Source organism: Hyla sarda, chromosome 4 (assembly GCF_029499605.1).
Source record: "Hyla sarda isolate aHylSar1 chromosome 4, aHylSar1.hap1, whole genome shotgun sequence".
Lineage (NCBI taxonomy): Eukaryota > Metazoa > Chordata > Amphibia > Anura > Hylidae > Hyla > Hyla sarda.
Genome location: NC_079192.1, coordinates 48,494,695 through 48,507,988, shown reverse-complemented (window position 1 = coordinate 48,507,988; position 13,294 = coordinate 48,494,695). Strand labels below are relative to the sequence as shown.

General features: G+C 45.0%; 1 protein-coding gene across 1 annotated transcript; it reads right to left on the bottom strand.

Annotated features, from left to right (window-relative positions):
- Positions 1–1,678: 1,678 nt before the first annotated feature.
- LOC130366801 (CD209 antigen-like protein E) lies at positions 1,679–11,710 on the bottom strand. The gene is made up of 8 exons (XM_056569156.1): positions 11,573–11,710; positions 11,390–11,494; positions 10,549–10,650; positions 10,370–10,432; positions 9,170–9,223; positions 8,618–8,766; positions 6,324–6,424; positions 1,679–2,115 (listed from the first exon to the last, which is right to left on the bottom strand). Exons 1-8 carry the CDS (start codon positions 11,595–11,597, stop codon positions 1,995–1,997), a joined length of 720 nt encoding a protein of 239 aa, XP_056425131.1. The 5' UTR covers positions 11,598–11,710; the 3' UTR covers positions 1,679–1,994.
- Positions 11,711–13,294: the final 1,584 nt, after the last annotated feature.

Sequence of the window (13,294 nt, the reverse complement as noted above, 5' to 3'; positions counted from 1 at the left end):
AAGCGGGCTCAGTACACTGAGGACAAGCAGGGATCTGTACCTGAGGACAAACAGGGCTCTGTACACTGAGGACAAGCGGGGCTCAGTACACAGAGGACAAGCGGGGCTCTGTACACAGAGGACAAGCGGGGCTCTGTACACAGAGGACAAGCAGGGCTCTGTACACTGAGAACAAGCAGGGCTCTGTACACTGAAGAAAAGCAGGGCTCTGTACCTGAGGACAAGCGGGGCTCTGCACACTGAGGACAAGCTGGGCTCTGTACACTGAAGACAAGCAGGGCTCTGAGGACAAGCAGGGCTCTGTACCTGAGGACAAGCAGGGCTCTGTACACTGAGGACAAGCGGGGCTCTGTACACTGAGGACAAGCGGGCTCTGTACACTGAGGACAAGCGGAGCTCTGTACACTCAGGACAAGCAGGGCTCTGTACACTGAGAACAAGCAGGGCTCTGTACACTGAAGAAAAGCAGGGCTCTGTGCACTGAGGACAAGCAGGGCTCTGTACCTGAGGACAAGCAGGGCTCTGTACCTGAGGACAAACAGGGCTCCGTACACTGAGGACAAGCAGGGCTTTGTACACTGAGGACAAGCGGGGCTCTGTACACTGAGGACAAGCGGGCTCTGTACACTGAGGACAAGCAGCGATCTGTACCTGAGGACAAGCAGGGCTCTGTACACTGAGGGCAAGCGGGGTCTGTACACTGAGGACAAGCACGGCTCTGTGCCTGAGGACAAGCAGGGCTCTGCACACTGAGGACAAGCGGGGTCCGTACACTGAGGACAAGCGGGGCTCTGCACACTGAGGACAAGCAGGGCTCTGCACAATGAGGACAAGCGGGGCTCTGTACCTGAGGACAAGCAGGGCTCTGTACACTGAGGACAAGCGGGGCTCCGTACACTGAATACAAGCGTGGCTCTGTGCCTGAGGGCAAGTGGGGCTCTGCACACTGAGGACAAGCAGGGCTCTGTACCTGAGGACAAGCAGGGCTCTGTGCACTGAGGACAAGCAGGGCTCTGTGCACTGAGGACAAGCGGGGCTCTGTACCTGAGGACAAGTGGGGCTCTACGAGAGAGAGCAGCCAGGGTGGCGGGCGCACTGATGGCTGGCACAGTGAACTCAACCTTGCGCTGCTGCCCTTAGACGTGAGGTCACGTCACCCCCACGGTGACTTGACCTCATGTCTAAGCGCAGCAACGCGCCACGCCTGAGTTTAACTCGACTCTCCAAGGCAGCTGACCACCCAGGGCCGTAAGTAAGAAGCAGGGCTGGCATGGGACAGTGCAGGGCCGTCCCTCTTTTTCTGTTAAGATATATATCGTCGGCGCCAGGCGGCCCATTTGGGCCGCCTGTGCAGCCCGCTTGACCTATTTTCATGTAGGGGCCCAAAGCGGCCCCAGGCCTAGCGGCCCTCCGGGATTATTCCCGGTATCCTGGGCCTGGTTACGGCCTTGCCCCTTCAATGCAAGCCTATGGGAGGGGGTCCTTTGGATAGGGCATAAGATGTCTAGGGGCGGAGTACCCCTTTAAGAGCTGGGGTGCAATATTATTTTTTTTTTATATCGTGCATATTAGGGGTCCTATATTTGTTCTAAAGTCAAGTGATAGAAACAGCATTTTGAAGGGGTATTTTATAGCAACATATCACATTTAATAATAATGTAGTAGTCATGAAAAATAACAATGCTACACCATTATATACCCTATATGAAGTCCTTTTAGATTCTATTTAACATTGAAAAAGAATACACAATTAGGAATAAAACTTTGTCGTATGTGTATAGGCAGCCACAGAAGCTCCATGGAGTCTCTGAAGAACCCTTTTATACTTCCGTAGAGTCACTCATCGGCATTTCTAGTATCTGCCACCATGTATTTATGTCTTTTGCTTTGTGTCCTGGATCTTTCGGCACCAGCGATCAAAACTGTCTGATCTTCCTTCTCATCGTCCGTCGGGGCCATTAGATTGCTCTAGCCTAGCATTGTCCCTAGGGTCATCATTTCTTACAGATATAATTCATCTTCATGTCACAGTTCAGGTCATTCCAGTCTTCAGGTTTCATCTCTACACAGAATTCATTCCCATGATTGTTATTTGGTTCATTAGGACTCCAGTTGCTAAAAGACAAAAATTTCCAGTTAAATGGGTACTTCAGTGGAAAGCATCTTTTTAAGTCAACTGGTACCAGAAAGTTAAACAGATTTGTAAATTACTTCTATAAAAAAAAAAATCTTAATCCTTCCAGTACTTATCAGCTGCTCTACGCTCCACAGGAAGTTCCTTTCTTTTTGAATTTCTTTTCTGTCTGACCACAGTGCTCTCTGCTGACACCTCTGTCCAAGTCAGGAACTGTCCAGAGTAGGAGCAAATCCCCATAGCAAACTTATCCTGCTCTGGACAGTTCCTGGTATGGACAGAGGTGTCAGCAGAGAGCACTGTGGTCAAGCAGAAAAGAACAACTCAACTTCCTCTGTAGTATACAGCAGCTGATAAGTACTGGAAGGATGAAGATTTTTTTAATAGAAGTAATTTACAAATCTGTTTAACTTGCTGGCACCAGTTGATTAAAAAATAAAAATAAAATAGTTTTCCATAGGAGTACCCCCTTAAGGACGTTTTTGCATTTTTGTTTTTTCCTCATTACCTTTAAAAAATCATAACTCTTTTAATTTTGCACCTAAAAATCCATATGATGGCTTACTTTTTGCACCACCAATTCTACTTTGTAATGACATCAGCCATTTTACCGAAAAATCTACGGCAAAACGGGGAAAAAAAATCACTGTGAGACAAAATTGGAAAAAAAAAACGCCACTTTGAACGCCGCGTCTAAAGGGTTAATAGCCATGGGTCCCGGCCGTTGTTAGAGGCCGGGCCCGACCCGCTATGATGCGGGGCCACGCAGTGGCCCCGCGTTATAGATCGGGAGCGGACTCATGACGCACCGGTACGTCATGAGTCCTTAAGGGGTTAAGTCACTATATTGTCTTGCCTGGCCAAAGGTAGAGCAACTAACATGGCCACCGTTAACACCCTAGTGCAGGGTTTCCCAACCAGGTTGCCTCCAGCTATTGCAAAACTACAACTCCCATCATGCCCGGACAGCCAACGGCTGTCCGGGCATGATGGGAGTTGTAGTTTTGCAACAGCTAGAGGCACCCTGGTTGGGAAACCTGCCCTAGGGTCTGGGATGTGGTTCTGCCATTTTTACCATTTTTGGCTGAGCCTTCAGGGTTTTCTACCCTCACTCTTACCATGTAGGCCTCAAGCCACTTCTACCCAGCTACCTCACAATGATTTTATCATCCCCGTCTACGTCAGAACACAAATTATAGTAACTGAAGGTCAGGAGAGACCTGTGGCCGTCCATTTAGGCTTCACTGATGACACATTGGTTAATTTAATGGCCATTTCTACCCAATAGCACCAGTGCAAGTTATAGAAGATGACAAACTGGGCAATGGGCTAGGTCTCCTTATTTGAAGGGGTGAGAACCCCAGAAGGAAAGTAATACAACACAGTATTATTTAGCAGTTTATGGTGGCGGCATTCGGAAACTGAATTGTAGTGAGTGAGTGTTTTTGGACACTGTACATTATTTGGGAACCATGGGGGGAAATTTATCAAAACCTGTCTAGAGGAAAAGCTGCTGAGTTGCCCATAGCAACCAATCAGATCGCTGCTTTCATTTTGTGAAAAGGCCTCTTAAAAATGAAAGAAGTGATCTGATTGGTTGCTATGGGCAACTCGGCAACTTTTCCTCTAGACAGGTTTCGATAAATCTCCCCCATGGTTCCCAAATAATGTACAGTGTCCAAAAACACTCACTCACTACAATTCAGTTTCCAAATGCCGCTTTTGATAACCCTTCTCCATATGGTAGTATCAGACGGCATTCACACCACGATTGCAACCTACGGTTGCCGGATCCGGCTGGGGGAGGAGAAAGCTGGGTGCTCCCGTACCACGGCAGGACCTGTGCTGAAATCCATTTACTTTAATGAGCTGACCGAAGTAAAACAGTGACTCCGGTCGGCTAATTTTGTCCCCGTATCCGGTTTTGTGACCGGACCTAAAACCGTAGTATACTACGGTTTTAGGTCCGGGCACAAAACTGGATATGGGGCAAAAATGAGATGACCGGAGTCACTGTTTGACTCCGGTCGGCTCATTCAAATGAATGAGAAGGGGGCCGGGTCCGGCTGGGGGAGGGGAAAACCAGGCTCTCCCGTACCCCAGCTGGACCCGGCCCCCTTCTCATTCATTTGAATGAGCCGACCGGAGTCAAACAGTGACTCCGGTCATCTTATTTTGGCTGCAATCGTGGTGTGAATGCAGCCTTACCTGGGCTGTATATCCAAATATTCTTGGGCACCATATGGCATGCCAATGAAGGATGACATTACAGGAATAGCATTGAGAGCGAATATTCACAATTCGAATATTTATTGCGAATTTCGCATTTTCGCGAATATAGTGCTATATATTCTCAATTACGAAAATTCGTTAAAAAGTTTTTTTCCACAGAACACATCGCAGTGATCTCATCCATCCCTCCCTGCTTCCAGCTTGTGGTCTAAAGAAGGCTCCTATACTATTAACTGTATTAGACTGGAGAGCGAATATTCGCGAATATCGTCACTAAAATTAGATAGGTAGATAGATAGATGGATAGATAGATGATATAGATAGGTAGATAGTTATCCGCATACACATACGCGCATGCAAATTTACGCAAAGCCAATATAACCGCAAATATATTGAATATGCGAATTGCACTTTTGTGACATATATATATATATATATATATATATGGACTATTTGGAAGATTATTTTTGAGGTTTTGAAGACATTTTTTTTTTTTTTGCTTTAGCTTTGCTTATGTAGCGACGTGATGGCGGCAACAGAGATCGAGGATGCCGGGGAAGCAGAGGCCTTGCCGGAGCGTCGGGGACACCCCGGGGACGCGGCGACAGCGATGGAAGGCGACATCCAGGGCAGCGGTGACGGTCGGGAGCGGCAGGGACACGTGAGTACAACCTCCAATACCAGTGGTCTTCAACCTGCGGACCTCCAGATGTTGCAAAACTACAACTCCCAGCATGCCTGGACAGCCGTTGGCTGTCCGGGCATGCTGGGTGTTGTAGTTTTGCAACATCTGGAGGTCCGCAGGTTGTAGACCACTGTCCTATACTTTACATTGCACGGATCCCTCAACATGCGATGGTTTCAACAAACGATGGTCCATTTGGAATGGATTACCATTGTATTTTGAGGGACCACTGTATAACTATAAAAACACTATACAGCTCTATTATTGGACACTACGGAAGTGTAGAAAATACATTGACTGTTAATCTGTTTGCATCACCGGACGTTCCTCTGTGAACTCTTTTAGTGTGAATTCACATGTACAGTATCCTGCACATATTTCATGCACAGGATTTGAAGCTGAAGGTTTGAAGAAGTGTTTAGTCATTTAGTTTACATTGAAATCTGCAGCATAAAATCTTCAGCTTCAAATGCTGTTCGTATGAATACACCGTTAAAAAGGTTATCGCAGAGTTTAAAAAAACATGACACCTGTCCTTATGAGCTGAGCTGCAATACCACACAAAAACAAGAGTGGTGCTATTTCTGGAAGAAGGCAGCTATGCTTTTCTAATTCGGGATAACCCTTTTAAGCACTGCCTAGTGACTGCAGTAAAGCAGTTTTTTATGCTGTATTAAAGGGGTATTCCAGGAAAGAACTTTTTTTTATATCAACTGGCTCCAGAAAGTTAAACAGATTTGTAAATTACTTCTATTAAAAAATCTTAATCCTTTCAATAATTATCAGCTGCTGAAGTTGAGTTGTTGTTTTCTGTCTGGCAACAGTGCTCTCTGCTGACATCTCTGCTTGTCTCGGGAACTGCACAGAGTAGAAGACGTTTGCTATGGGGATTTGCTTCTAAACTGGGCGGTTACTGAGACACGTGTCATCAGAGAGCACTTAGACCGAAAATAACAACTCAACTTCAGCAGCTCATAAGTACTGAAAGGATTACGATTTTTTAATAGAAGTAATTTACAAATCTGTTTAACTTTCTGGAGCCAGTTGATATATATATATATATATATATATATATATATATATATATATAAAGTTTTTTCCCGGATAACCCCTTTAAGTCAAGCACCTAAAGTACTATTACAGCTAATTCAGTTCAATCAAATTCCAGAAAAAGTACTGGCACATGCATTATATGAATCCATAGACCCCCATATACCCAATATGACTTTATCCCCATAACTAGCTAACTGGCCCCTCTTTTCTGTGGTTCACCTGTACGTTAGAGTTGTTCCATCCAACCACATCCATATGGACAAGAATTTCATCAAGCCAATCCAGAACGCTTTTCCATTCATCAAAGGTCGCAAGGACTCCTGGTAGAATAATGAGAATTAAAGCACAAAACTTTACTAAAACTGTCTAAGTCTTTGACAGTGCAAACTTATGTGAACAGACATCTGGTAGATCTGTAGACTGTCTGTATGTCTATTAGATGTGTGCACTGCTGAGCTTTAGTTTATTTTATTAGTTGCTTACTTTAGGCAAAGGTTAATGTCCCAACATTTTGTTGAATGACACTTTAGGCTAAGCCACCTCTGTCCATGATACACCTATTTTCTTGTACATTTGCAGTATCTGTAGCCAAAATCAAGTTGCATCAGGCACAGTAAATATGGGCCACTGTGTTGGGTAAAAAGCTTAAAACTGTTTTAAACTGTCAGGGAAAAATTGTGTGTGATGGGCCAACTTAGTGTCAAGGAGGCGGAGTCAAGCTGCTTAAGTGCCACAACCTAGGATGTCTGCTGACTCGCCCTCACCTCCCAGACTCTCCATGGTTGATGTACAGGGCTCTGTATGATGGACTGGGAAGTGAGAGCAACCGAGAAGGCGTTTAAAGGTGTGGCACTTGAGCAGCTTGGCAACACCTCGCTGACAAAAGGAGGGATAAAAAGGCGATTATATAAGTTTGGTGACCGCCATCAGCTCCAGTAAAGGTACAGTTTACTTTTCTACCCTAAGGGTAGGGTCAAACAAAGCGCATCCGCAGCGTATTTGATGCTGCAGATACGCTATTGACCGTCCCTAGAGTGAGCCTCCTGCTGTGCCCGTGTGTCCTGCTTTGTCAGCTCGGAGCTGCAATCCACCTCTACGAGCAGACACACAGGGATCTGTGAATCACATACGCATGTGCAGTGTATACACAGACATCGCGGCCGTGCTCTTGGCCTAGCTCAGGGAATACACCTAACAGCTATCCGAACTGCAGTTTTTAGCGGCAGATACAGCTGACAGTGTAGTGTGTATCATGTGTAGTGCACATACATGAACTAAAAAGCCATGGAAAAAATTTATATTAACATCGCACATCAACTAAGATATGAAGCCATAGTACCCCAGACTACACCTGTGCCATACATTTACCAGCACTTAGACATTGCAGCATATCTCAGGTAGCGATCTCAGCCATTTACAAACAAGGGATACCTACCTTTGAAAGTGTGTTCTGGACTAGGAGAGTAAACACTAGTTTATGGCCAGCTTTTGTCATCACCTTTTTAATGTTATCTGAATGACCAGAATTTATAGGTATTAAAGGAGTAGTATAGTGAAAATTATCTTCATCCTCTTGTGCCCAGGCTGCAAAAAAACAAAAAAAAACATTGACTCACGTTCCTCCGTTGCGTTGCTATAGCTCTTCGGTCCTCTGATCTGGTCTTCTTCCTTCTTCTGTGTGAACAGATCATCCCACCGCAGTCACTGTATCGCCAGCCGCATTGATGTCCCGCTTCGCAGTGTCATGTAAGGAGCCCGGGCAGCAGGGAGAAGGCGGGGCCCGAGCTCCTTACATGACACTGTGCTCAGCCCATCACGAGCCAAGGTGGGACATCGCTTTGGCCGGCGATACGCTGACTGCAGTGTGATGATCCGTGCACACGGAAGAAGACCGTACCAGAGGACCGAAGAGCTATAGCGGCCCAATGGGGGGAATGGAGGAAGGTAAGTTAATGTTTTTTTTTTGCAGCCTGGGTACAACAGGATGAGGCTAATTTTCACTATACTACTCCTTTAAAACATTGGACACAAGTCCCTTATCCTTGTCCACTAATGCACTTCATGTAAAGAAATAAAGAATTACCTATAGCCAAAGCCCCAGTGATCTGACATCTCTGATTACTGGAAAACCACTATAATGTACTTGCCAGAAATGGTGACAAATAGTCATTCAGAATAGTAGAGACCCTAGATATCCAAATGATTCCCTCCCTTAGGGTCTTATGCATGGACGATTCCGCAACTAATCGACCATCTACAGTTCAGTTCTTCCCACCCAGTATTAAAGGGGATGAATCCAGTCCAGGATGGTCAATCTACACCCATTGGGCTCCAAAGGCTAATTTGCATATTAAATATTTCGGCACTAGAGGCGTTCGTCAACTAAGGGAAGGTAAGTATTGTTTTAGGATTAAAAGACCTATATAACCACGCCCTTACGTTATACCCTAACAAACAACTGTCAGGTCCACCTTAAAATGTTCCTTGAGAGTTAGGAACATTTGGGCTCTTACCATTTCCTCTTTACCAGTTAGAATAAGAAGCTTAGATTGTTGCTTGTTGCAGCTAGCGACAGCGTTCAGCCAGTTTTCTTGTTTAAAAGAGAAAAGGTAACATGAGTCGCCTATTCTGTTCCATGTTATCGGACAGATATCCTTGGGATCTGAAAGTTTAAAAAAAAATTTCTTCAAAAAAACTAGTTATATTTACAAATTAAAATGCCTGTCACTTTCAAACACAGACACAGTCGGTAGAATACGAACTTCTCCAGCTCCTTCCAGCCTTCTGACCAATTGCTCAGACCCTAACCAATCAAAACTTTTGACATATCTCTACAACGTGTCAAAGGATTTTTTTTAAAGTGACAGTGCCCATTTAAGATGTTGGCCCAGTCAACCAACCAGCTGGCATTCAAGAACAATTTTTTTGACATCCTATAGTCAGAATTCCTGAAGCTTCTGTCTTAAAGGATACGTCCAACCTTGCAGACATTTTTATATTGTTCAAATGCATGTAATAAAAAAAAAAACAACTTAGTAACTGTTTATAATCCTTAAGATACTTACTAGGTGTGGTGATTTCTCTCAATTTATCGAGTTTGTTTCTTAGAAATTGCAATTCTACAGGGAAAACACAACAAGGTGAAAAGCATGAAGGGTTATAATGTCCTGTTATGGTTGAAAGGGCTCAAAATTTAACTTTTCTGATCTTTGTTCCAACTTGCACTCCGGCCACTCACTCTGGCCATGAGCGCATTGTCCCCTTCTCTTCCTCAGCCGGTGGGGCTGGGATTCCCATCCCAGGACGTGCCCGCATGCAAATCCCAGCCCGTGACTCACCTCTGTCCTCTGCTGCTTCCTCTCAGCTCCGGTGCGCGTATTCCCCCGCCTCCTAGGGCAAACGCGCGCTGGAGCTCTATGATTTAAAGGATCGGTGCGCTCGTAATTTTCCTTTGTACCTGTCCCACTGTTATAAGTTTCTGCACTTCCCACATACCCCTGCCAGATCTTTGTTGCCCTAGTGCCTGAGAGAAAGCGTTCCTGTGAGTTGCCCTACCATTTTCTGACCTCTTTGTTCCGTGACCTGACCTTGCTCCTTTGCTGCCTGCCTATTGACCTCCTACTACGTTCCTGACTATGCTCCTGTGCCGCCTGCCCTGACCTTCTGCTACGCTGACCACGAGTTGCCGTATCCTACCTGTGCCTAGAACCTCCTCAGCCGCCTGTGTGGTCGAGTCATGCCAGGGGTAGCGACCTGGGTGCCACACTGCAAGTCCATCCTGCTTAGCGGCAGGCTCTGGTGAAAACCAGCAGCACCTTAGACCCCGCTCCCTGGTACGGCCCATGTCATCTGCCACACAGGTCCAGCGGATCCACTACCACAAGAGTTCCTGTCTACTGAACCGTGAGTGTTACAGTTCCCACTGCCATAGTCATGTAACCCCATTATCCAATAGTCATATGCATGCAAGGACTAAACATGGCACCCTGATATCATATATAGGAGGAGGCCATATTTGTGAGGATTATATCAGTACAGAGCAGGGTGCGGGCTGGCTACCACAGAGGACTTTGTTGTAGGATGGAAAGAGCTACTTTGCATATATTTTTCCCAGTAAAGCTTGCATGGCTTATAAGACTCCACATCCATGCTTTGGTGCTCTCCTCAAGGTAACAGATCAGTTTGCTTTAAGAAAAATTAAGATTACGAAGTATCCCCTAAGATTGATGGCCGCCCGTTGATTTTAGTGGGATTTGGGTATTTACCATTCACTGGTATCGTCGTATTACTCTGCTTTCCTTTCTCTGCTTGTACAACGGCAGCTGACACTGCAAAGTAAGAAGATCCATCAACCGCAGCATTGCATCATTGCCCAAAGATCTGCAGAGAATAGCTGTAGGTGTCGCCCCCTCCCTTTCTATGGTGGTACTTCTCTTATACTTACAGAGGACGCCCACGACTATAAGGAGTATACAGAGCAGAGCCATCACAACAAGGAGGGAAACTTTGGATGTTCTGGACCATTTCTTTTGAAAACAGGAATAACCTGGGGGAAAAAGAATCATATTTATATGTCATATTATGATCCCTTGGTGTCTTTTATTTATACATCTACAGGACACAAATACAAGGACATAGGAACAGGATATAAGTGTAGAATGTGAATGTATTGATGGTTTTACTAATTCAGAAAAGGGGCTTCACTGTCTTGACTATAAACTGACCATAGGGTGTCCGGCTGATGGGACCTGTATTTTTCAGATGTAATATGTGGGATATCTGAAGCAAGTGTTCAGTATCTGTGCAGCTCCCCCACAGGGAAAATAAGGTATTACATGCTTATAAATGGAAATCATTGGGCTGACCGTGTAAAGCGTGGACATGCTGTTATTTTTTTTTAGCTATGCTTTATTCTGGCAAGTAGATGAGGATCCTACATAAGGGGACAGTCCCTAATAACTATTTTCAAGTACTTCTCACAATATGCCCGATACGTATGGTTCAGGTTCAGGAGCTGAGCCCGCACCATCTTAGAGGTCTGAGCTATATATTACAGCTGACTCTGCTGCAACTTCTGGAATTGGAGATATATAGTGGAAACAGTATTGTGAACAGATATTGGGAAGAATGTCAAATGAAAGTAGGCAAAACATTTATATAGCAGCGGCATCCCACATTATTAATATACCATGTATGGTCTTAAGTTTAAACATAAGGAAGAAATACATTATCATGAGTGATACCAATTTAGATCTACATTGATAGATAGGAAATCATTTCTATACCTTTGCCCGTTTCTGTTGGTCCCGTGTTCACCATCATTGGTACAGGGGGTAACCTCCTAAACATGATCTCATTTGTGTATTCATTGTCCCCCGTGTCCAGACCTCCTGTAGACAGAATCAAAATGAGTAAAGAATTCAGGCTCCTCCATAATCCCACCACATAGACAATTCCTCCCGTTTTACCAGAGACGGCGTCATTCTTGTACATTTCTGCTGCTTTTCTCTCTTCTGCCACAGTCCAGCTGGTATGTCTGTGATTTATCCAGTTCTCCCCTAGTTATATGTGAGTTCTCCAACCCTTAACGTAATCCTGTGGTCATCATGAAGAACCAAAACTGAATCTGTAGAGCAAAGAGTAAGAAAAGGGAAGCGAGAGGAGTCCCAAGAAATAAGTGAAGATTTCAGTATCACCAGAAACTTTGTTTTGACACACTAAAACCATGTACCCCCTCATACCCATATATATATATATATATATATATATATATATATACATCCTTGATCACATTGAATGTAGTGCATACATTATACAAGTCCTCACCTCCGATCCTTTCCTCCTTATCACACACAATCACCATCTACAATACCAAAAAATCAAGAATGTCCTCATCACTCCCCTCTATCAATATGGAAATAGCATGCAAGGCGAATAAATACCCCCATTATGTTGTTGGGTTTGTCACATAGGAGAGAAGAACCTGTTTTTTGTCGTTCACATGCACTTTCTATAACTCTCGGGCCAATTCCTCATCCTGTTGTTGTCTAGCAATCCAGTTCCCCAGGAGGTTGGGTTCCGCACAGGGGGATCAAACCTAACAGAGTTAAGCCCAATCTTCCCAAAGGCCCTATAACAAGAATATGCTCTGTCTTTATGGTATATATGCTCCTGCGTGTAAATTGACCAGATCATTCAGTGGCAGGGCCAAGGTGGAGACTGAATAGATTTAAAGGGGTACTCCGCCCCTAGACATCTTATCCCCTATCCAAAGGAAAGGGGATAAGATGTCTGAATGCGGGGGTCCCGCCGCTGGGGACCCCTTTGATCACAGCTGCGGCACTCCAGACATCCGTGCCGGATGACTGGCGATGAGGGACGGAGGCTTGTGATGTCACGGTCAAGCCCTGCTCGTGACTTTATAGCCACGCCCCCTCAATGCAAGTCTATGGGAGGGGGCGTGACGCCCCCTCCCATAGACTTGCATTGAGGGGGCGTGGCTGTGATGTCACAAGCCTCCGGTGCTCCAGTGCTGCACCCGATGCCGGGTGCAGCACGGAGATCGCCGGGGTACCCGGGGACCCCAACAATCAGACATCTTAACCCCTATCCTTTGGATAGGGAATAAGATGTCTAGGGGTGAAGTACCCCTTTAATACATATGACATGTGGGTGCACTGCATTTGGATATATCCATAGCAATTGCTCTAAAGATGGAGTTTCATACAGCTGAGCAGGTTTTTAAAAAAAAAAACTGATGCTGTTCTTGAGTCTTTTTATGTAGAAAACCTTTCACATAGCTGACAGTCTATTTATTTTAGGTCACAGCAAAGTATCTGTGCCTTATGCCTTGGTCAGTGTCCCTATTGGGAACAACCCAATGTGGAAGATAAAACATAAAAAAGGCCCAATATGATTTTGAAGTGGTATCATATATCATATCGTAATCCGTGTTTTTGTTTTCAACTGGGACCGATCAATGTTGTCTCTGTATCCCATATATCATAAAGTTATTCCTCTAGAAGATGTCTTCAACGTTAAATACAATTGGAACTATTCTTCTTCTGCTAGACTAATGATATCCCAGAATTTTGTTTTTCTTTGGCAAAAACAGATATATCCTCTACCAACAGCATATGGCAGTTAAGTGTGAGAAGAGCTATGATTGGATGAGGCTGGACACACCCCCC